Genomic DNA, 24,819 nt, shown 5'->3' on the forward strand with positions numbered 1-24,819 from the left:
TGCAGGGAAGTCATGCCTGGGCAGGTGTACCGCTACCAGGTGCAGGCAGTCTCTGGGACAACGTCAGGAGAAGCCTCCCCACCACTTGTTCATGTCCACGGAGCACCCTACTGTGGGGATGGGAAGGTGACCACGTAAGTCAAGAAACCCAAGCTCTCAGCTGAGGTTCTTTAAGCTATCAAATCATCCTGTCCCAAAGGGAAGCACAGGGTTGGTCCTCCACCCATGGGTACTTGTCTGAAGATGCTGCACTGAATCCCTCCCCCAGGCTAGACTATAGAGCTTGCGTTGTAAAATGCCATGGAGACGGTCTTTTTGAGAAGCAGGATCTGGATGAAGGGTCAAACCTGAACATCCTCCATCCTTGACTGCAGTGCTTAGATTCTGGCCCATCTCAGCAAACTGTTGTGGAGTCTGACCCCAAAAGGATCTACCTTTGGGACTAGCCATATAACCTTTTGCACAGGGCACATGGCGGTGGACCTGCAGGATTAGGTTCTGCAGCAAGTGTAGTCCCACACAGTGCGGTGTCTTTAGAGAGCTGTCTGGTCAATTCTTAAAGATTCCAAATGATGAGGGGTGCACCAGTTCTACATTGAGAGACTCCAGTGGTTCACCTGCTCCATATGGGGATAATTGCCATATTTTGGCTTTTTCTGCCTTCAACTTCCAAGTTACTCAGAATGACTTTCCTTTGAAAACAGTGTGAGGAAAGTGTACAATTGAAGCAAGTGCAGGAGGGATTGTGGTACTGTATAAGAGCCATCAAGGCAAAGAGGCTTACAGCAGGGCTAGCTGCTAAAGTGGTGTAATCTGGTATGGTTTCAGCATGAATTCATACTTGATAAAGACTTGGTCCAGGGAGAGCAAATGACCACATTGGGCTCTGTTATCAAAGTCGATGGAAAAGTGAGAGGAACAGAAATGACCAGATAGCAGCCGAGATTTTTGGCAGGCTTTCCTGATCGTGAGCTGTTGTGGGGAATGTCAGGCAGGAAGCTTTGCCTGTGAAAGTTTTTTCCTTTGTATCATGTGTGGAACAGTAAATCAAAAGTGGGAATATGGGACACTAAATCTTTCATGTTAGATGAGGGTCGAGGTGGGTGAGCATCACAAGATGTGTATCTGAAGTTTTTTCGCTCCTTGTGTTTTGGGATGCGTAACTCTGTGCACAAAGGAATAGGTTCAAATTGAGGCATTTCTGCCACCTTTTCCCATCAGGTCTATTTTCTGCAATATGGGGGCAGAACCTCTTCAAGGAAACTGCCTGGGCTTTTTTTCTTCATAAGGTGCCATGCATGTCAGCTGATTTTTGTCTCGTCTTGGGCTAACCTTCTCTCTCTCTCCCTTTTGCCTCCCCTTTTCCAGCTCCCACTGAAACACCAGCCCCATCTCATAACCTCCTGACCTCTTCAACACTTGCTTTATCCAGCAGCAAGTTCCTGATGCTTGGTTCTCTACTTCCTCCATTGTATATAGCTTCATTTTCTCCCACAGTTCTTGCCTCAGGTCCTACAAGAAAATCATGGTGTAGTCATGCCTTCTCCCATATGCTGTGTCTTCAACGTCTTTTTAACCCCTGGAAAGATATGGTGTTTTCCCTCATCTACCTTACTCCACATGGCATTCTTCCTCTTCTCCCTGCTTCTCTGGAAATGGAACCAAGACATGGGCTTCCTGCTCATGATTGGGTGGAAGCACAAGAGTGTTGAGTCAAGGATATGGTGTTAACGTGTCTGGTTGTTGTCCACTTAGGAGCCTGGAGGAGGAATGTGATGATGGGGACCTGCTGGATGGAGATGGCTGTTCCAGGAAGTGTAAAAAGGAAAAAGGCTTCAACTGTGTCGGTGAGTCCAAATGAATTGAGACATCTTTTTGAGGCAGGAGTCAAAACTGTATGTTATTCACACTGCTCCTCAGAGCAGGGGTTGATGCACCTCATCACAATAAAATACAGATCTACAGGTGGAATGATCCATGGAGCTTGTCAGCCCCTTGTGGTGGGAAATACTAGGGCTAAATGGCCAGCATGCCTCCTGGGACAGGAGGAGATGTATGTGCTTGGAGCCTGGTTTGTAAAAAGGTTATCCCTGGTCTCCTTCCAGGGGAACCAAGCCTGTGCTATGTCCATGAGGGGGATGGTGTGTGTGAGCCATTCGAGAAGACAAGCAGTGTCCTGGACTGTGGTCCCTACACACCCGATGGATACGTGGATCTGTGGGCAGTGAAGGCCTATGCCTCCCATCAGGATGCGAAGTCCTGCCCTGCTTCCTTGGTCACTGGAGAGCCTGTTGTGAAGGTGAGTGAAGGCAGGGCCACAAGAAAAACAGACTTTTCTAACAAAGCCCATGCAGTAAAGCTGGGGAAGTCACTGCTGCAAGAGTGTACTGAAGCAAAGCCACAATAGACACTTCCAGTCTGGAAGTGTCTATTGAGTGTTCCCATGCAGCGAGCCAACAGAGGACCCAGGCATTTCTCGCACCCCTCTTTCAGTAGTCCCTCAGCCCAGGAACTGTAATATGTGGGAGGGTGTTTCATCAAGGCAGGGAGCACCTCCCCTGACCACGCAGTTTGCTGAACAGTGACTACCCCCATCCCATCAGCTAAATGCACAACTTTGAGCATGTAGAGTAGTACCACTGTGTTGGTTTAAGAAAAAAAAAAATCCCTTAAATCTAATACCTTATAAGGTCAGAGCCTGAAAGGATAAAATCACACATACATCAGCATCTGCACTGCTCTCAAGTTCTCTGATCTGAAGCCAACAAAAAATCAATGGGAGAATTCCCATCTTTCATATGGGCTTTGGAGCAGGCCTGGAGGTCTAGGACGGGATTTTGCCTGATCAGTGTTAATGTGGGGTGTGTATGTTCTTTCTTAGCAAGCTGAAGAAGTGGAAGAAATATGTAGAGAGGTCCTATTTAGCCCTTTATGTGTGCATTTCTATTGACCTCATGTAAGGAACCATCATCTTGAGACCCACAACATGATTAAATTGTCTAGATACACATGTCTATGGGATGCTGTGGGCTCAGGTGTCTGCTCCTCTAGAAGAACTCACAAATCTCCCAGGCTGCCAGGCCTATGGGGATGTCTGGGTTACCATAGGGCATCAAATGGCACAGAAGGCTGGTATTCAGGAAAATGAATTGCACCTTAGGATCTCATCAGCCCAGTCAAAAGCTGGAGGTTGTGGTCTTCTCTACCATCTCACAGCCTGGCTCATTTTTCCTTACTCAGCCCCACAGACACCACAAGGTATATTGTGGTGCAGCATATTTGCAGTATCTCAAAAGGGCAAAGGCCTCCTGTACAGGCATGTGAGTGGTGAGATGTCACTCTTGCTTAGGAACCCATGTTGTCTTCATGCTATGAACTGATTTGGGATTGTTCTCAACATGTTGAGTCTTCCTTGAGGTTTTGTAGTTGCCATTTCTTTCTTTCTTTCTCTCACTTTCCTTGCTTCTTTTTTGGGTTGAAATAAATCTCTTCTTTCAGGTATGTAAATCCCACCTTCATGGTGTGCCAAAGGACCTCTCCCTGGCTGCTTGGTTCCCCTGCACTCCCAGCCAAGACAACACTCAGGATCCAGATGAGGAGAGGATGCCCTTGGGCAATGAGGGAGTTTGGCTCAAGGTAAGTGAGGATGTGTGGTCAGGCACAGATGGATTTGCTTGTCTTTTCCCCAGCATTTTGGTGACAAACACTCAAGCTGCTCGGATAGGACTTCATATCCTACTGAACTCTTTGTCAACCCCAAATGCCTGTGGCTGGGTCTTATGTAGTTGCCCCATTCCCGCTGTGAACAGCAAACCCATCCTGGGGCAGATTGCCAGGAGAAGGGCTGTACCTGAAACCAGGAGCCCACAGAAATGTGTTGAGGCTGAGAAACAACCTGGTCCTGACTGTTCCATGCAGTCAAGCTGTGCCACTACACCTGCAAAGGGTGCACACCAGCTGCGTTTAAAGTCCTAATTACCTTTGCTCCCCACAGCCATGAAGAGAAACAGAGAGTAGCTGAATATTTGCTGCCATCCTGAGAGGTCCTGAGCGCTCCGGGTTGCTACTGAGCACCATGAACCCACAGCAATCAGCGGTGGCATGCAGGTCCTCCTGCCCTCCAGTGACTCCAGACCAAAGGAGGCACTTCTGTGCCCGAGCTTCTGGTCCTGCAACCCAATGGGGGCATGGGGGCTGCCTCCATGGCTGGGGGCTGCCTTTGGGAGGGTACCTGAAGGGTCAAACCTCTCTGTCCCGGCAGGCAGAGGAGCAGGACAGAAGAAAGCCGAGTGTTAGGTCAAAGCAATTTTTACAGGGTTGATTTTCTGACCGCAGCCATGGTTTAGAGGTTTTGTGGCTGTTGCCTGGTGTTACTGGAAAGCTGGGCTCTGGCGGGCTGCTTCCTCTGCAGTTTGAGGGGCACCTTGCCCTGCGTTGCTCAAGGTTGTCTAGCAGGAGCCTCTTCCCAAGACTCTCAGACAACTTGACGAATCACCAAACCCAAGCCAGCAAACATTGCTATTGCCCCTGAGAATCCTCTGTCTCTCTAAAAACTTCCTTTAACAGCTTTTTTTCCCCCTTTTTGCCTTGTCTGTGTGCTCACAACCTACTTTCCGACTTCAGTCTCTGGCCATGACAAATGTTCTCCTTTCTTCCTTTGCTAGCAAGAAAGCAGCAATCTCCCTCTCTGCCCTACCTAGATGAAAGCTTGCTTTCCACTTCTCAGCAGGGGTTAAAGCGTGTTCCAGTTTTATTGGAGCTTGTGGTCAGTTCTCTTCCTCTATGGATGTTTATATTAAAGACTTTCATTACTGCTTCTCCGTGCTCTCTTTAGGAGTGCTATTATTTTCCGCCCATAAAATTATTTATGGACTAGTAATAAATATGCCCTTTTTCTTTTTCATTTTTTTTTTCCCTTTTTTAATAGAGTTTGCCTGATTGGTAACACATTGTGTTAGGAAAGACAGCTTCTTGTTGACAATTTGCCTAGCACACCCACCTGCCCAGACAGGAATGGTTCTGTTCATGCACATGTGTACCCACGTGCACATGGTGTTTCATGGCCACCAACTCCCATGGCCATTTTAAAGCTGTTGCACCTGCATCACCCAGGTTAGAGCCACAACACAAAACTCATCGGGTGGTAGGAATTGCTTCCTACAGTGTTTCTCAAGAGGTGGCACCAATGAGCAAGGGAAAGGTTGGGTTATGCCGCAAGAGGACTGAGGCTGGAGGCAAGAGTGGGCCACCTAACAAAGCATCTACCATGCACCTTGGGCCTGTCTGCAGTTTTGATTTGCAGATCTCTGGCCATGCTTTATTCTTAGTTTCTAACACATCAGTTGAGGAGAGAAATCAAAATCACTTGTAAGCAAATCAGGATGTGTAATATGCAGGAAATTAAACAGAAAGGGAGAGAGGGAGGGAGAAAAAATAAGAAGATAGCCTGTTGTGTCCAGGCACATCATGCATACTAAAAAAAAAAATAAAAAATTGAGATGTTAGTCAAGTCAGCTGCTGTTGGTCTAACTTGGGGCCAACGTCCTTCACCTCCAATTAGATGCACTGTAGGAAGGGAAAGACTGAACGCTCCCCCTTAAGCTGCATAGTCCAGGGAAAGCCTCACCTGACTTCTCCAACCATCTCTCCTCCTGAGGAGCCATGCTTGGAGGGAGTGGGCAGCAAATGGCTGGGTTAAAATTGGCTGGCTCCTTGGGGCTTCCTGGCTGCAGCTCTGTCCCGAGGGCTCCCTGGAGCAGGCTCTGAGAACTGCTAGCTCATCTTTGTCTTTCTTCCCTCCTTGCTTTCTTTTCTTACTAGCTTCTGAGCTCGGGTGTGGAGACAGCGAGGATACACCAAACAAATCCAAAAACAAAAATGAAAGGAGGGTAGCTTCAGCCTCCTGGTCCACTCCTTGCAGCAGGGCCAGCCCTGTGAAAGAGCAAGCCCTGGCCAAGGGAGCGTACAGGCTGCACTGGGGGCTCATTCATGGGATGTTTGCTGCTGAGAACTTCCCTGCAGGGTGGGATCCCTGGGATGAAGCCCAAGGTTTTCTCCCACTCCCGCGTGTGAGCAATGCCTGGCGTGGCACAAACCACCCCGAGGCTGGGCTGCCATCACGAACCGGGTGGTTGTCCCCTCTGCTCCCTCAGTCTACTCCTTGGGCTGTGCCTGGCCAGCCAGGACTTGTCCTCTGAAATACACCTTTGCCTTGCATTTCTGGGCTCCCTCCACGCCGCCATTCAACAAAAACACTCCGTAAGGGTGGGTCTTGATCAAAACACATCTCGGCACTGGGTGGGGGGCACCAGGGTGGGGGAGAAAAACATTTCTATCCTCTTACTTCCAAAGAACATCTGCCCTGCCATGATTGATGCCGTGAGTTTCCCGGCTGCCTCCTGTAGCCTTCGGGGCTGTAGGCAAGTGGGGAGCTGTCAGCTCTCCTAGGAGGCAGGACTTTTTCCCACAAATCTTTCTGTGTGTTGGCTGACGGACTGTTTACAGTCACTCTGGGTACCGGGGCTGTTCTTTGGGTTTGATTTTTATTTTTTATTTATGGAAATATTTTGGTGGCAGGGCTGGTAGCTCTGCTCTCTGGGCACCTTGCTTGCCTGACTAGCACTGTGCAGGCTGGGAGTCAGAGCCCAGGGAAGGGAGGGCAGAAAAGGGGTTATCCAGGTCTCACTCAGTTTTAAGGGCAGCAAATGTGGAAGATGGGAAAATGCCATAAATTTATGGCAAGACAGGACTGATACACGTGGGGAAGACTAGTGAAAGAGAAGGGGAATTAGGAGGGAAAGGACTGTGCTCCTGCATCCTTCCTTCCCTCCTCTCTCTCTCTTCCCACCTATTTGCTGCCCTGCACAATTGCAGTCTTTGAACCCTTCACCCTGCTCCCTCTCTCTCCCCACGCTCCCTCTTTCTCTTCCTCTTGCATACATGGGATCATAAAGGCTCTATTTGGTCTGCACGCTCTCAGGGTCTCTCTTGCCGTCTTGCCCAGGTGTGCTTTGAGAGACCTGTGGTGCCCACTTCCCTCCTGATCTTCCTGGCCTCTGACAGCACCGTCCCAAGCATCCAGCACAAGCTAAGGGTAACCGTCCAGCTAAGCAGCATAGATGGACTGAACCACTCTTTGGGTGAGCATCCTATGGGCTTACACACCAGGAGCCCTCACTGTTGCTACAATCTCTCATTGAGTTGGATGCTGGTGTCCCTTGTTCCCCCTTGCAGCATCTGCTGCTTCTCAAGCTGGTCTGTTGGGATGTGTGGGGGAGAAGAAGAGGCAAATCAAAAGCAGAGGAAATATCCTAGAACTGAGCTAGCAGCTTCTTTCTTTGCCTCATCTTGCAGGGATGTACGAGCTGTCATGCCAGCACAACCCACTTGTCATCAATGTGACCTATGACCGGGAGGACCCATCCCACTGGGTTGCTTCGGTGCTGCTCAACTTTTCCTCCCCGCTTGTGGGCATCGCAGCTGTGGCCTTGCGAACATCAGCTCAGTCTGGCTCTGACCCCACCACCTGTCTCCTACAACATGAGGAGGGATATGGCCACCAGTGCTACAGGTATGGTCTCCTCAGGGCATTTCCTGATGGGCACCCAGAGTATCTCTCTCCTCTGGGGCTTTGTGATTCAGTTTTGGAGTTTTTATCTACTCACTGAGTATTTTGTGACTCTTCTCAAGTGGCTTTTGAGGTGCTGTTGGAAAATCCAGTGTAATGAGACTTGATTTGCTTATTTCACTGTTGAGGGGAAGGCAGGAAAATAGATTTTGTGCGTGATCTGTGCATCTGCACAGAACTGCATTAAAGGACAGTTCTCTGCTGGGAAAACGAAGCTCCCTCTGCTAAGAAGTTATTGGTGAGGGTTGCTGTTGAAGCTGGAATGCAGGCTTCTTCAGCATGTGGTTTGCAAGCTCCATCTCCATCCATTCCAGTTTTCCCCACACTGCAGGAGATGAGGATGAAGATCTCTCGTCCTCCTCCTCTCTGTGCTGGCTCCCTGTCTATCCCAGGGTCCTCACGAAGTCTCACGCTACTCCCTTCGTAACATGCTAATAAGAAAAATAGTAGCAATGGTGCTTTCATTTATTGATATCAGGAGCTCGCAGGTGTCTGCCTGTCTTCATAAAGCAGCAAATGAGAGGCAGCATTTGCAAAATGGCTGCTGCTCTACAAGCTGGTTGTGCTGGCAAAGGGATGGGGAAGGACCATCATCCAAGATAGACTAAAGAAACAAGGCAGAAAGAGCGTGCCGAGCAGAGGCATGGGTCCATGAAGGAATGAAAGGGTGGTGCTCAGCTCTGTCTTGGAGGGGTAGTGGGGCTGATGGCAGCCAGACCTGCCAAGTCTGTCTTTGCTTTCGGATCTCGGGCTCCCTGAAGTTACAAGCATGCCGATCCAGGGCTCTGGTTCAGCCTGTTACTCAAACTGCCCCACTGGGAATACTGATTTTGGGTCCAAGCTTTGCTGGGCCTGTGGGGTTGTTAAGAGTTAGGTTTTGTTAGGGTCATCACATTGCTGCTACTGTCATTTTTCTTCTGTTGATGGCCCTGGATGGATGAACATCCCTGATAATGAATGAGTTTGCTCATGTTTGTTTAAAAGCTTGTGGAATCATGGTACAATTGATTTATGTAGAGTTCTGGAAGCCATGAATATCCTGCAGTTGCTTTTTACTTTCTTTTTTTTTTTTTTTTAAGTGCATGTGTGATTTATACAGAAACATAAATCTTAGTGAGTCAGCATATAAATATTATTCTCAGCCTTACATTAAAGGATCAGTGTCCACCTGAAATGCAGTCTGTTTCCTCCTGGTAGCCGTTACAGCTATGTACACACATGCTTCTAAGACCTCAGCCAACTGATGTGGTTTTTCAATTACATTTTCTCATCCTTTAAAATAATTTTGTACTCTCATTGCTTGAGAGGTTCCCCCTCCCCCTCCGAAGTGACTGCGAGGAGGAATAGACTGACTGGACACAGCTAAGCATCGCCTATGGATGGGGAGAAGCTCATACAGGGACAAACAGAGAGAAAAGTAGATGTTTTTCTCTTTAAAGTCTCATTATAGCTGAAGCGCAAGCCAGTTCCCATATCGCCAAAGCACACAGAGCTGCGTGCTGTCCCCTTTGCGTGGGCACGGCAGGACCCAGCAGGATCCTCACATCTTCTCTTCCTCCGCTCGCTGTCGTCCTGCAGGCCCCCCTTGGCCTTGGCTTAGCTGCAGTATGTGGAATTCCAGGTTACACACGTACCCTTAGCAAACACTCAAGTAAATCAGATCCCCAGATTTTTCGGAGTAGGAAATGGTATTTATAGTATTGCTTTCCTGGACAAAAGGCTCGAATATTTAAGAGTGAGGTTAGGCTTACAGTCTGCAGCAGTCTCACTAGTAGCAAAGGATCTGCCTCTGTTAAGCCAGGAAACATCCAAGTATCCCCCCCCTTATTACATTTTACAAATCTATTTCATCTGCAAAACAGCAGTATCCATATTTTTAAGGGCTAAGAATTCATTTCATATAAGGCAGGTGGAGTATGGGGAAAAAAAATCCCCTATAAAAATCCAGGAATATAAAATCTTACGTAAACGATCACAAAAGATCTGTGTTATTCCTGTAAAGAATTCAATTGACCCTTTGCACACACTCAGCCTTATATACACAGTACGTGCATGTGAGTGCTTTCCTGAAATAACCCAAAAAAGGGACAGTAACAAAAGCAAGAAAGAAACATGGTTTCCTGACTTCAGTCTAGAAATGCTTATTGCCAAAATAGTAAATATATGATGGCTTGGTACTTCTGTATCGTCTCTCATCTTGAAGGATCTCGAAGTGATTTGCAGGCTGGGGAAAACAAAGAGATCATGGTTTTGCTGATGGAATGCAGCCACCTCCAGGTCAGGATGCAGCAGGCATTTGGTGCTAGGGAAGTACATCCTTGTTTTGAAAAGAGAGTTGCCTTCTGCTTTCAGACCTGCTTGAGGCACTGAAGGTTGGAAGAGAAATTGAAGAGCAAAGCAGAATGGTGTCCTTCCCTCGCACCTTGCTACCAGCACTAGGAACCCCTTTCTACTGTCTCTGCCAGCAGCTTAGGGCTCTTCTTTTCTTTCTGTACCCAATCACAAACTTATGAGGTCAAGCACAAACCAGACTTTTAGCAAGTTTTCACGCAGTAAACTCAAACTCTTCAGCTTTCATCCTTTTCTTTGTATTTTAAAACTGAGCCACAGTCCCTCCTGTTTTCCTTGGTACAGGCTATATACCGAACCAGGGGAACATAGTTCATTTCCTCCATTATGTTTATTTTTAGCTTGGTTTTATTTTTAGTGTGTTTTATTTTATGTTAGCTGGGAAATGCCTTGGAGAGTTAACAGGAAAGGTGCTACAGAATGCAATCTCCATTGTGTTTTTATTTCTGTTGTGAATGCCGTCCTCTGCTCCCCCAAAAGTGGGTTTAATGCATTAAGGGGAGTCTGGTTTGGATTCCTTTTATACAGAAAGTAGGTGTCAGGGAGAGAAAATCAAATGGAGGAGGGGGTTGTTTACATATTTTCAATTGCTAAACTTTATTCTGCAAAGAGAAAAGGGCCATTTCCCAAGCAGGTTTGGTTTGGTTTGGTTTCTTTCTTCCAGGCACCAAATTTATGCAGGGTCAATTTATGAACTGCATCTGTGCTGGTGAGAAAATTTGTGGGCACCCTAGATAGAGTTGCTGGTGTTTCCTTTCCTTCTCTCTGGCCTAGGGTGCCCCATGGTCAGGGACCATGGACAAAGCGGGTAGATGATTATATTGGAATCCCAAGGTCACCCCTGATGGGCTGAGACATGCTTAAGTCAAGATATACTTCCATTCCCACTCTGTCCTCTCAGCTAGTGTCTGCTCAGGCTCTTCTGGCATGCTCAGCTGGCATTAAGTTGTCTGCCATGAGGAGCACATATTGCCTGGATGTCTGTTCCCTGCCTCTCCCAGGCAAATGCAGCCTCCTGGATGCAGCATGAGGCCCATCAGAGGAGGTTGTGTCTGTACTGCACCATGCACGTCTTCTATCCTTGATCTGGAGGAAAAAAAACCTCTCAAGAACCAAACCCGGGAGACCTCTCAAGGTTCCTCTCCTCTGGCACCAAAGCCTGTTGACCTGTGGCATTTCGCTTGTGGATCCCTGACTGGCTGATAGGCAGTGGTGGCCAAGGCTCTACTGTAGGACTTGATCATTCACTACAACTGGTGGCTTCACTGTTCAGTTGTAAGGTGGCAAGGGAAACTCTTGAAGGTGCAAGGACCATTTTCATGGGCTTCCCCATTCCATTTGCTCTCTGAAGCCTAGTCAGCTTCTTATATTTAATGCTTTATATGGGCTTTTTTTAGGATACTCAAGGCACCTTCTGCCTTTTCTTGAGACTAGCCAGTCTCACTTAGAGAACAATGGCTCCCAGCAGCAATTTGATTTTGAGTCAAACACAGCAGATGAACAGCTTAGAAAGAGGGTGCTTGGTGTTACCTCATGGAAATGGCCATCCAGACTTGCTCCAAGCATGGCCAACCCCTGATACATCGAGGGAAGGTAAATTACAACACAGAGCAGCTGCGTAGTGAAGGCACGTTTCATTCCTGACCCCGGCAGAGCTCATAGTGAAACCCTGAAGCTTGATCCCAATTCTATTATTCTCTTACCAGTGTGGACATTATGTGTCCTTCCCGTGTCCAGTGAGGAAGGGAACAAGCGCTGGGAGTTTGCCTGCAGAGCCCTCAGTGTACCAGTACAGCCAGTCTGCCCCTCTTCTGCTCTCCCTAATGTCACATACAGATACTTGCATTTTTCACAGAAACTGAATCAAACATGTCCTTTAGTAGCCTCTCTTACCTCATGCTCCAGGCTGCAGGAGCTGATGAGTCCACCGTCTCCCCTGCAGAGCTATTCTTATATCCAGTGATCCTCTCTGCTGAAACGCTGCCTCTGATTTCAAGATGAAAGTTGTTGCTTTTGCTTCATCCTTGTCAGAAAGGTCTAAATGCCTCCTGCCAGAAGACTTCTTTTCTGCGTGTATGTGTCTGTACAGAGTGATCAGATCTTCTTGCTGTCTCCTCTGTCGTGATAAATATTTTTTCCTTCTTATATCTCATAGCCTAAGTCTTGCAGTCTAGCTATGGCTTCTGCTTGCAGCTCCCTTTTGAAATCCCTCCACTATTTTTACGTCCTTCTTGGTGGTGGATGTGGATCAGAAGTGAGTTCCTCTGACCAAGAGAGGAAGTGGCAGAAATAAAGTGCAGCATGTTGCTGTGGGGATCGGATGTGGAATAAAGGTGGACTTTGGGACAGATGAATATGCACCCTTGAGGACTACTGGCAGATAAATCCTACCTACGGTCTGCTCTCATGATGGGCAGGTAAGCCATCTGCTTTCAGGAAAGAGTCAGGCCAACTTCTCTCAGGAGTGACGAATGTGCAGTCCGTCCTGCCTCAGGTTGCGAAGCTGACTAGACCAAAGTTGACCAAAGCTTCACTTTCTGTGCTTCTGTAAATCCGTTGTGGTATAGTAAGCAACAAAAAAACATGGAAAGGAACTGCCTAGAAATATATTAAGGTTGATCTGGTCTTCCCTCTTTTCCTGCCTTTGTCACTGTGGCTTCAGAGGGGCCAACAAGTCATTTGACATCTTGCTGTGCCTTTTCTCTATCTGTGAGGTGGACGACAGTGGATGACTCACAGGGATGTTATTTTTTTGCCAAGTTTCTTTGGGAGTCACGTACAGAAGCAAATATCTTTTCTTGAGGTGGCAACCTCAATGAAGATCGTAATCAAGAAGCATCACCACCGTTTGGTCTGTACATGTAGCCTGCTCCCACAAGGATGGTTGCCATCAGATTTACTGGAAAAGTGAGACCTTTCCCCTTCACAAGAAACATGCCTGAAGGGAGAAATTCCCAAGTATTTCCAAAACACCTTTTCTCATTTCCTAGCTATTTTCTTTTGCTAGACCACATTGGGGTAAACATCTTTTATCTCACTGATGTGCAGTGCTGCAATCCAGACTCCACCAGAGTACATGCAGTGACTACTTTTAACTTCAGGAGATTTGGCTGAAGCCTTTACCTTTCCACCAGCACCCCGTATAGCCCCCTCTCCCAAAAAATTTGCACCCTGACATGAACTTCTTAGAATAATTTTCCTCTGTTAGAATTGGTGCTTGATGATAAGGGCTTTTTCAGCAGCAATCTTTGGGTTGAAAGCTTGGGTAGACGCTACAGCAATTTATGGATGATTTATTATACTTTAGGCAGCTGCATTGTATTTGGCTTGGCTTTGCTTGACTTGGGTAAGTCCATCAGTATTTTCTGGGTTCCGTGAAATAATTGTTGTAAAATGGGAAATTCCAGCTTTTCAGGATTTGGGTTTTGTCACAATAAAATGATGTCTCCCTACAAGCAGTGTTACCACTGGCTTAATGTGCTCTGTTGCTGGCAGTTGCCTCCTGCTTTTATTATAGAAAGATGAAGGATCCCAAAGGAAAAGTTTTGCTCCGGTTTATAGAATCGGTCTCATTTCAGAACAAAGCTCTTATCATTACAGAGTAGTTAGGGCCATTGCTAGGCAGAATTTCACAGATTTCCAGATCTGAAGCTTTCTTTGATATAGGAGTTATGAGAGTCGGTGAGCCCAGAAAATCATGCAGGCTCGTGCCGATGTGGGATAAGTTAGGAGAAAAATCTTGGTATTTTGTGAAAATGTTGACAAATCATTAGTTTGAGCTTCAAAAGATGCTGGGATAAAAATGGAAATTTTTTTGGATGTTTCATGCAGAAAAAGAAAAATAATACTGGCTCGTCCCACGTCTTATATGGCCTGAATCAGAAATGGCCAAATGTCAGGAGTTTGCAGCTGCGATACAGGAATTTCATTTATCATCAAAAGGAGAAAGAGCTCCTTCATGCTGAGATCAGAACTGGGCTAACTACACCATTTCCTCATCCAGCCTTCGTTAGGGTGTTCCAGCAGCTGGGAGCAATGATTTATCCCATCATGTTACCCGAACCCTGGTAAGGCATGTGGATCACGATGGGGCCAGGCCACATGGCTGTTTATTTTTTTCTTATTTTTTTTTCTGTCCTGCACTTGTACAGCATCAGGCTCAAGGGTGTCCTGGCCCAGAGCATTGCAGTGGTAGTCATGATGATGCTGATAATGATAAAGGCAGTGATCAAGGCAAAGTTTGTAGGTAGAGGTGATATATATGGGTTTTTTTTAAGCTTACTGATATATTTGAGAAAATTAGACAGCTTTCAGTGACACAAGCCCCTCTTCAGGTCTGGAATAGCAGCACCAGACTTCAAAGCTACATGTAGGATGAGAACAGCTTCTCAGAACCTGAGTTGCAGGTCTCGGATCATTTCCAAAATAAAACCTAGTGGGTATTTGTGGGATAGGGGTGTGTCATTAGTCACAGAGAAAATGGGGATGTTAGTCATCTTTTGGGACAAAGAGAAAGCTAATTATTTCTAAAATATATCTGTATGCACGTACAGAATGTGTGCATGAGTGTGTATGTGTGGCGTATATAAAAAGAAAGATTTTGATATTATAATCATCAATCCCTTATGCATAACTAATCTAGATAACTTTTTGCATATATAATAATATAGTAAGAAACTTGCAGATCTCTTGCTCTACTTTATACCAGCATTGACAGCTATGTTTCTGAACCGATGGAAAACCAAAATGTGTCCAGAAGTGCTGAAAAGGATCACTGCTTCGTTACTTGTTATGTAATAACAGAGTGGGTCCCGACTGTTGAGGCTGCCCCAGACAATGCGCCATCACTCTACCAGCACCAGTGGAGCTGCTCCAGCCAAGCACTTGGCCTGGCTGGATGTGTCCAGAGGTGCCACCACCCTTTCCAAACCAGTGCTGCGACAAGCGCACACTCCGTGACTCAACACAACTTCATGAGCAGATGAAGTTCGGTGTCTTGGCATCCTGCTATGGCCACCTAGCTGGCCTGTAGCCTACAGCCACTTGGTAAACCCACCACTCATCTCCTAGCCCTGCTTTCCAACATGTGGGCTGTGACTTGGCTGGATAATCCCCATGTGTCCGGAGGCCCATGGGGAGAAGGGCTTTCTTGCTGCAGTGTGTTGATGTAGCACCAAGCACAATGTTAGGAGGGATGCTGTGCACCAGCTGCAGCTCCCTGCGTGTCCATGACTGGTGACAAAGGGGATGGGGAGCAAGAGCAAGGCTGGAAGGTGGAGAAGCTCTTCCCCTTTCATACATGCATGTGCGGAGACACGCACGCAAGGAAGTTTAGGACCGTGGCTCCGCTATGGGGAGGTGGAGTCAGGGATGGGAGAGTGTGTGTGTGTGTGTGCGTGCACCGGGGGCACAGACAGGGAGCAAAGCAACCGCACGAAGAAGGTGACTGTGGGAGGGGAGGGGAGAGGGCTACAATTGGTACCAGATGCCCTCAGAAGCTAATGAACTGACAAACACTGTGCTCATAAAACAAATTCTTTAAAAAGGAAGCAAATGGAAATATAAGCTAGTGAAAGAATTTGCAGCAGCTGCCCTGAAACCATTTCTCACTTCATAAACAGGTCTGCATTGAAAAAACAGCCCCTTTCTTCTTTTTCTCCTTTGTGGTCCCCTCCCGTGCCCACCGGCTCTTTCAGGGCTGTGGCCTGCAGGTTTCCACCGTGTCTTTGGCTTGGTGGACTTGTCCAGAGTCAACAGCACATTGCGTTCCCTTAACGTCCATGTCAGCACTGATTTTTTTTTATTTTTTTTTTTTTGTGTCGTTTGTGGGATTTCTAGCTGTGCATCCTTGGCTGGAGAGGTTGGGCAAACTCAAGAGTCAAAGGCTGCCTCTGCCTCCCCTGGGTGAAAGGCAGCGCACAAAAACTGCCAGCAGCCCTGTGCAAAGCAGGGAGCGGAGGGGAGGCATTCGGGTACACCTCGCTCCCTCCTCTCCCACTTACCACCTGCAGCCGCAGCACCTCTGCCCCTCCTTCAGGAGGGCTGCTGTCGCTTTTTTTGCACTGGTACCACCGGGTAAAAGATAAAGCCTGACCACCAGATAGCCGGGGCATTTTCTTGTGGGAGCTGTTGTGTCAATTCTGTGTCTTGGCTCCATTCCATCCCAGGTAATTAATGTACTGGCTGCATTTCACTGGTGGAGACCACAGCCCCCTGGCTAGCACTCCTCTTCACTGTGGGACTATTTGTGATGCTTAATTAATCAGGACCAAATGGCTGGTCCTTGGTGGGAAGCTGGTGTGGTGAGGAGGGGGTTGCTTCTTTCCCAGGGACAGGTAACCTTTACCGGGACACTCTTGTAACTTGAGCGTGGTGCACAGGGGAGGGTAATTTCCCCTTTTAGCTGCATCACACCTTGGTGGCCACAGCTGAGTCTCTAAAGCTGGACAGGTGTATGTTGAGATGATCTTGATCCCAAAGAGCCTGCTGTCAGCATGCACAGGCTTGAAATGTTGTGTAAGCCTGTGGAAAGAGCAGAGTTGCTAAAGACCATCAAAGCAGAGTGGAAAGGTGACCGGAGTTGGGTGGAGGAGACAGCTGCAGCATGTTCAGCTTCTCCCTTCCACCACAGGCTCTGTGGACACGAAGCTCGGGCAACTCTGCTGCCAGATCTGGGGGATACTTTGTGTAGTTTGAATAACATGTAATGGATGGTTCCCTAGTATCTGAAGAGGTTCCTTCTCTAGCTAAGCTTTTGCTTGCCCTTGGAGAGTCCTCTGTGGATTCTCTGATGTCTAATACAGGGTTTGACATACCTGTCACCCTTCTATCAACACAGGCTTTAAAAAGGCCTCTTCATCTTTTTCTTCCCTGACCATCTGCTACTGCAAATCTTGTCTTATTTGTGCTGCGTGAAACTGCGGTGTGGATTTAAAAGTCACCAGGAAGGAGAAACACCCAATGTTACTGTTGGCTTTGTTGCCTTTGGAAAGTGCAGTTCTCTTGCTGTCCACTGTCTGTCCCCACACACTTGTGTCTGGGACACATCTGTGAGCAGAGTATGCATGGGAGAACACATGTGAGTGGCTACAATTACGTGTGAGTCTAATGGTGTACTCCCTAAGGCACCGCAGAGCAGCTTCAGGAGGTCTCTTGCCACAAGTTCCCTGGTGTACAGTATGATTTGAGCATGTTGGAGATGAGAAATTTCCATGTGGTAGAGACCACGTTGCTGCCGGATAAGCTGCAGCACTCTCAGGAAGATGCTGCATTACTGTTCTTTATTCCTTGTGCATTCAGGAGTGCTGCTTGATAGGACCATCTCTATCACTTTGGCCTGGAGTTCTGGCCATACTGGATATGTCACCTGACTGCCCTCTCCCCATGATATCTTTCCTCTTGCTCCCTTGGTCCACCTACACTGAGCACCACCAGCCCCTTTGGTCCCAGGCTGTGCGTAGGCTCTGCGCAATGAAGCCTGTGCACCCTGGGACAGAGGAGCTGGAGGAGCCCCACCAGAGAGCACGGGTTTTGGAAGAAGCATTGTTGGGCCATGCCTCCTTTCGTCAGCTTCAAAGGACATGATGGTCTGTGGAAAGGTGTGGGCTGGGGTCGGGCTGAGGTCCAGCCAAGGCAGAGCTGGGAAAAAGTACCCTCCTGGCATCATTGTTAGGAGACTTCAAGCCTGGAATAAGCTGGGACTGGGGGATAGGTGTGCATCTCTGTAAGTATCTGAGACCCACTGAGCATCCCATGCAGGTGTCAGCCAGACAGAGCCCCTCCTTGCTGCATAAGCCCTTGGACCTGCTTGCTGATTCCTTCCCTCTTCTCCATAGCTGTGTCCATGGTGCCTGTGCAGGATCAGGAAGCTGCACGCGGCCGATGCTTGCTCATGCTGCCACCTTCAACTGCACCTCTGACGGCCCGAGGCACATGGCATGTACCGTCACCTGTGAAAAGGGCTTTGTCGTCCGCTCTGGCAATGGGAAGAGCCTGGGCTCCATGCAGGTGAGTGGACCTCAGGGTGTGGGGTTGACCTCATGGCCTGTTGGACGGAGTCCTAGTTAAGAAATGTTTAAACACCCTGGGGTGGTTGGAGTAACCTCAGGACACCTTGACCTCCAGCCCCAAACTCCTCGCTGCTCTTCCAACGAACCTCAGCCCAATGGAGGCTCTGGTGCTGGACCTCCGTGCCAATGGCTGGTGGTCTTGCTCTGGGGACCTCTCTTCTTTCCTTGCTGCAGTCCTCCTAGCTGCCTGCAGACCACAGCTCTGCTGGTGGGCATAAAGCCACTGCAGGGAATGCCTCAAGCCAGGGTGATGAACTTCCACAGAGGAGAAGGTATACATTTATCTTCTCCAGATTGGCATTGCTGGGAGAGTTAAGCATCCCTGGGACACTTTCTCTCTTAAAGCTGAAGTTAGTGGCTCAGGAAAAAATGAAGTCATTGCAGAATAACTATATTTAGAAGCAGCTGACAGTGTCAAGAGCTTTTTTTCCTTTGTGTTGTGTTGCAATAAAGCTGCCCATGCCAGTGGTGCAGCACAGAGGCCACCATGAAAGAGTTTGTCCTGCTTTCCAGAGGGCTGGGGGATGCCTCGTAAAAGCCACGAGCCAGCACAGCTCTTAGCCATTGACCGAGGAGACCCGGAACTGATGTGTCCAGGGGAGCTGAGCTGCCTTGGGTCTGGGCAGTCACCTTGGTAGGGTTGTGGACACAGCATGTCCCATCCTTAGCCCTTTCCTGGAGGGCAAACAGGAGTCACTAGGGCTGAGCTGGTCCCCATGCCAGCCTGAGCAAGAGCGTGAACTTGCATGGTGTGGAGACAGATGGAGATGAGTCAGGCAGGATGGACCTCTCATCCTTGGAGAGTTGCAAGTGTTTGTGATGCAGGCAGGTTTCCCGTGCTGAAGGAGTGGTGGGCACTGGAAAGTGCAATGGGCCAGCTGGGGATGCACCGCTCAGCCCCTCATCATCAGGGACGTTATTAATTACAGGGCTACATGGCTCTGTGGGCGAAGGCATGCCCAGGGGAAATGAAATGTTTCCATTCTCCTCTGAAATGAAACTGTGCAAAATAAATCTGCTTCTTGTGATGGTTTTCCTGCATATGGCAGCGAGATGGGAAACTTCTAGACAGAGCTTCATTATGTGGCTGGCACAGCAGATGGCAGCTAGCAGGTGCCATGCCCTAAGCCCCCAAGTGATGTTTCTGGTTTGGCTGTGTGACCCTACACATCTTGAGGCATTTTGGAAAAACGTATAGAGGTCTCCCCTGAGCATCCTCTCCACCTGGTTCAGCTACACCATGATCCTGCTGCACACCCAAGAGTACCAGATTCAAATTTAGTGATGTCCTCCAGAGCCACCACAACCAGGTTCAATCAAAACCCGTTGGCTGGGAGGACAGGTCACATGTTAGCTGGCTGTGAGGATGAGCAGTGTGGTTGTATTCAGCCAGTGAAGAGACGTCAGGAACAGTTGAAAGACACCTCTTTGATCTGCAGCCCCTGCCCGAGGACTACTGGGCTGGGGTTAGTGGCCTGGGAGTGGTAATCATAGAACAGTTTGAGTTGGAAGGGACCTTTGAAAGATCATCTAGTCCAACCCTCCTGCCATGGCACTAGAACAGGTTTCACTAGAACAGGTTGCTCATGGCACACCATCATCCATGACTCTGTTTTGATGAAGTCTGTGGCACATGTTGATCATGTTTAGTGGTGGGACCACAGGAGGTTAGATTTTCATGCAGGCCCCTAGCTGTGTAAGAGGGGATGTGTAATCAGGATTTGTAAATGAGGTTATATGAACCTCTGATTTCAGTGGGGTCTGTGGGCTGAGGCATGAGAGAATCAGCACGTTTAGGGAAAAACAATTAACAGGAGATCTGCTCGTCAACAGCTGAAGTAAGACTTGATCTTTTAGGTGAGAAAATAGCAGCATACAGAACTGGGAATAACTTGTAGCTCAGGAAGTTGTAGTGTATCTTGAAGTGATTTTTTTTTTCTCCCTTAATGTGATCTGGCACTACTCAGACAGTGTGCATGAACCTCGTGTTTTCTGGAGGGAAGCACTTACAGACCAAGCATTAGAACATCTCTTGTGCAAATGGCTTGCCTGTTACCTGAAGGGCCATTCACTGCTTTCAAACCCCAAACATCACCCCATGAACAGGTAGGGGCTTTGTGACCCAGTGTCCAGAGTGGGGAGAAAGGGCAAACAGGGGGAGAAAAAATGGGGAAAAGCTCTCCTTGTCCTGAAACCTAGTTCAGTCCTTTCTGCTGTGGTGGCAAACCAGTAGATTAATGCTCACTTGAGGGGATCTGATGGAGTCTTGCTTTCTCTGCAGCAAGAGGTGGTGCTGACATGCAGCTCGGGGCAGTGGGACAGATCTGTAACTTGTGATCCCGTCGACTGTGGTGTCCCTGACCAGTCCCACGTGTACTACGCTGAGTTCTCCTGCCCCGAGGGGACCACCTACCTGCACAGATGCTCTTTCTCCTGCATCCATCCAGCCAAGCTTCAAGGTATGGTCTGGAGTACTGAGGGATTTAACTCTCCTTGTTTGATGCCACCTTTACACTCCTGTCCCAAACTGTTCAAACAGAGCATTGCAACTTTGAATTTCCCGGTTATCCTGGCTTCTCCCAGCCAGCTGGGCCCTTGAGAGACCTCCCAAAATGGTGGGCCTCCATCCCCTTTGAACAAGGACACCATAGTGTGGGGATAATTCCCTCTGACTCCCATCCCTGGGCTGGCAGCCATTATCCATCCACTTCAGGGTGTAGGGATGTCTTCTCCTGATAGCTGGTGAGGTCTGGCAGCCTCCAGCATTATGGTGACGAGGGAGGCAGGAAGTGTGCAGGCAGCCAGTGCGGACAGACAGAGAGGACTTCAGAGAGCCAAAAGTGGCTCAGTGCCTGGTGGCTGTGGGGAAAATGTGTGGTTCAGGAGTCCTGGGGCTGCATAAAGCTGCAGAGACTGATGCCCACAGCTGCAGAGCAGTCTGGGAGATGTTCACTACCCAGACGCACAGCAGTTCCCCAGACACGCCATGGCCTGGCTTTCATTCTGCCGACTCCATCAATAGCCACAGGAATGTTTTTAAGCCAAGCCGGAGAAAGAGAGCTACTGTTCCTGTCTATAGAAGGCTGAGCTGGATGAGATTTCGGGGCTAATTACCTTGACAGCTTCAAGCATTGGGACTTTATGTGAGTTTCCACCAGCGCCTTTGCTCTGAACAATCACATACAACAAATCATTTTAATGGGTGCCCTATTTTATGGAGACATTTATAGCTGAAACGTATGAAAATCCTTTACTTTTTTTTTTTTTTTTTAAAGTTAAATCTAAGGAGCAAAAACTGCAGGGAATTAAGGTCTCATTTCATGATGGGGTGGGGGGAATGCCAGCAGATCCCCAGCGTGAGCTGATCAAAGGGTAGCATGTGAATGACGACTCGACAGCCCAAATTCTGCAAGAACCGATGCCTGTTGCCTTAGGTGGGTCACCTGAGGGCAGGGCTTTAATCTGATCTTTTACTCACAGCCACCTCTTGTTCCCGCTGAAGTCAACGGGAGGTTTGCCATGGGCTCCTTTGGTGGAAGGCGTCCCCTTGATGGAGCGCCCTGGGTGACTTCCAGCGGCTGACACGATGGCTGGTGGTGCTCAGCCAAGGCTGCCGAGCCACATGGGTAAACTCGCAGAGGTCCAGCTGACTCGGCTGAGCTGTCGATGCAGGGACGTGCCTGATGCTTGTTCTCCCTGAAGGCTCGCATCCTTGCGGGCAGGCTCTCAAGGCTAATAAATGCTAAGAATAGGCCAGGAAAGGATGACAGGGCTGCATGGTGCTCGGTGGTGGGGAGAGACCCTCAGCAGTGCCAACCTGCTGGGAACGCAGGCGCTGTGTGGAGGCCTGGTCTTGTCCCTGGTCCAACAGCAGTTGTAGGCAGAGCAGAGATCCCATAAAAAGAAAGAGATATTCAAAGGGAGCATGGAGGCAGTCTGGTCACACCAGGAACCTGCTGATCCAAACCCCTCGGTAAAAAGAGTCCCATTCACTCCAGGGCAGCTTCTTTTTCTTGCTCAGCAGTTCCCAGTGAACCATCCATCATCTACACCATGTGGCTGATGGAGTCCTGGACACTCACTGCAGGCACCCAGAGCTGTGCAGTTTCGGCCACCCATTAGTTGGGTCAACCCAACCCCCTTTTCTCTAGGGGGACAACAGAGATGTCTTACAGAGACAGAGACATTACAGAGATGTATTACAACAGGCTGTAATAGTCAACCAAGCCTCTAGTAATGGGTGGTTTGAATTCCCAGACACACCACTTAAGGTTCCCACATCTGTCCTGCTGGCACTTTCCAACTTGTGGAGTGTGTGTAGCACAGTGTTTGACAGCTTGTAAGGCAAGCTGCAAAAAGCACCTGGGGAGAATGGAGACAAGCTGAGCTAAATATGACAGATAGCTGTCATACACAAAAGCCCCCAGCCCACTGAAGGCTGTCCTGAGACATCACCAGAGAGGGGAGGTTTAAGGGAAAGTTTTGGGGAGATTTGCAAAAAAAAGATCCTTTCTCAGTTCCCTAGAAGTTGGCTGTTCCCCACTTCTGTCTGCATTCGAGGAATTTGGTTTCTGCCCCAGCCTGACCAACCATGCAATGGAGTCCATGGTCTTCATATTTGTTGTCTCCCTTGGCATCAGTATCCACTCTAACAAGAGGACTTCTGCTGATTGCTCTGAGCTTCCCTCAGCAGGACTGTATCCCCAGGTCAGCTATAACCTCAAACACTGCTTCTCTTTTGGGGTCAGGATCAAACCAGTGGCTGATGTGCCTGGAGGATGGTCTCTGGTCACTCCCTGAAGCCTACTGCAAGCTGGAGTGCGATGCACCTCCTGCTGTGGCCAACGCCAAGCTCCTGGTCCCGCGGTGCCTGCAGGGGAACCACGATGTGGGCTCGGTCTGTCGCTACAAGTGCAAGCCTGGATACCATGTGGCTGAGAACACAGTGGGCAAGCCTAAGAAGTAAGTCTGTGGCAGATTTCCTTTTTTCCTCTTCTCCCAATGTGAACAAGAAGGAGAGGTGATGGTATGCTGGCAGTCTCAAAGAGCTGAGTTGATAGGTACAAGGCAGAGCAGCTTGCTCTGGTGATGCAGATTTCTTAAGATATGAGAGGTATTCCCCTGGTTTAGGTGAAAGCAGGTGGGAACAAGGTGGAAGCTGCTGATGCATTCATGTGTACGGTAAGTGCCTTAACCTAAAGCATGCGAATTTTCCCATACACCTCAATGTACTTGTCAGTTGCTGAAAATTAAGCAAGTGCAGAAGTGTTTGTGGACTCTCAGGTGATTAGATGTAATAAGATGTTGGTAGATTCCTGGAGCTACTGTCTTTCCGAAAAGTGATAAAACATAAACCAAGATACTGAGGGTTTTAAGAATAAATGACTGCCTTTCATCATGGTTAACATTTTACCCCCTGCATGTCTTGGCTAAATTTAATCTTAAGCATTGGCATTTCAATTGGAGAAGATTTTTCCCGACGCTTTGGGGAAAAATTCCTGGTGATTCACTAGCCCTGTGCTCAGCCAATATCTTGACGCTGGGGGGTAAGAAGCATTTTTGTCTGTGATGCCTCCAGCTGAAGTCCCCATTGGGTATGGTCACTAAAGATTCCCTGGCACTGGCAGGGTCCTCCCCAGAGTCCTGATGCTAGCCCAAATCAGGTAATTATGTGCTAATTTTTTAATGCCCCCTTCCAGTTTTAATTGGATGCAGACTTCATCTCTACTTTGCTCTGGGGTAGGGTTGTTGTGCACTGGGAAGCAGTTGCCAAATTTCTTGCCTCGTAATGAAGGAAGTGGTTTCTGTAAACAGCTTTTCGCAGTGTTAGGAGCATTTCTTGGGCCAAGGGGAGCTAAGCAAATCATGATTATGGCCACGATCACATAGACTGCTTTGCAAACTGCGGAGCAGCTTGCGTGCCTGTGGCATTTCAGGCACTGGATGTGCAACCAGATCAGTGCAGCTTGCAAAGTTAGGCCATCTCAGTCATGCTGCAGCAACTGCTGGTAAGAAGGATGCCCTCTGGGAGTTCCCGAGGCTCCTCTGATGTGTGTGTAACTTCCCTATGGGTCTGAACAGCCTGTGAAACAAGTCAAGAAAAATCATGCAAAATGGTTTATGTTTTCATAGCAATGCATGTTGACATAGTATTTTCACTTTTGCTGTTATCATTACTACTAATTTGCCTAATATCTTTGATGGTAGAGTATGATCCTGTTACAGTAAGCAAAAAAAACATTAACAGAGGCAGAAACTTCATTGTTTTCTTATCATACCACATTAACTGCTACATGAGTGGCCTGATTCAAAGCAAAAGCCTTTCCTTGGAAGTGTAAACGCCAGTGTACCATCTTGTCTGGAGCTCTGCGTGTATACTCAGCATGAGTGCAAACCCCTCGGCATGTTGTAGTGGGCAGCAGATACTAGCCAGTAAATGGGCCAGTTGATTAATGGAAATCCTTCTGGTGTTTCAGCCCTGGAAGGCACAGGATGAAGGCTGCCAGAGTGAGAGGTTGCTTTCTTTGTTCAGGACAGTTTTGGAGAAAGCAAGTTGTTGAAGAAGACAGTGGAGAACTCTGGAGGGGGTCAGCACTGGTGGGGTGCAGGTTGCTGATGTGCTGGTGAGGGAGCAGAGTCTCAGCTGATGACTCAGACATCAGGTTTTGGGGTCTTCTGATATATTTCTGGGTTCTTTCTGGGTTCAGCAAACTGAGTTCTTGATCTGTTGTCTCCTTGTTGTCCATCAGCCCTGCAAGCACCAGCCTTGCTAAA

At 48.3% G+C, this 24,819-nt stretch overlaps 1 protein-coding gene across 1 annotated transcript in view; it reads left to right on the forward strand.

Moving 5' to 3' along the window:
* The window catches only part of PAPPA2 (pappalysin 2), a 90,259-nt gene that overhangs the window by 39,144 nt on the left and 26,296 nt on the right, over nt 1-24,819 (forward strand). The window contains exons 8-16 of the mRNA XM_074152677.1: nt 6-134; nt 1,756-1,847; nt 2,106-2,299; nt 3,499-3,636; nt 7,004-7,139; nt 7,354-7,570; nt 17,812-17,983; nt 20,327-20,504; nt 22,794-23,007. Coding sequence (XP_074008778.1) covers nt 6-134; nt 1,756-1,847; nt 2,106-2,299; nt 3,499-3,636; nt 7,004-7,139; nt 7,354-7,570; nt 17,812-17,983; nt 20,327-20,504; nt 22,794-23,007 — 1,470 coding nt within the window. The remainder of the gene's footprint in view (nt 1-5; nt 135-1,755; nt 1,848-2,105; nt 2,300-3,498; nt 3,637-7,003; nt 7,140-7,353; nt 7,571-17,811; nt 17,984-20,326; nt 20,505-22,793; nt 23,008-24,819) is intronic.

This window comes from Numenius arquata, chromosome 8, assembly GCF_964106895.1.
Source record: "Numenius arquata chromosome 8, bNumArq3.hap1.1, whole genome shotgun sequence".
In the NCBI taxonomy this organism is placed as follows: domain Eukaryota; kingdom Metazoa; phylum Chordata; class Aves; order Charadriiformes; family Scolopacidae; genus Numenius; species Numenius arquata.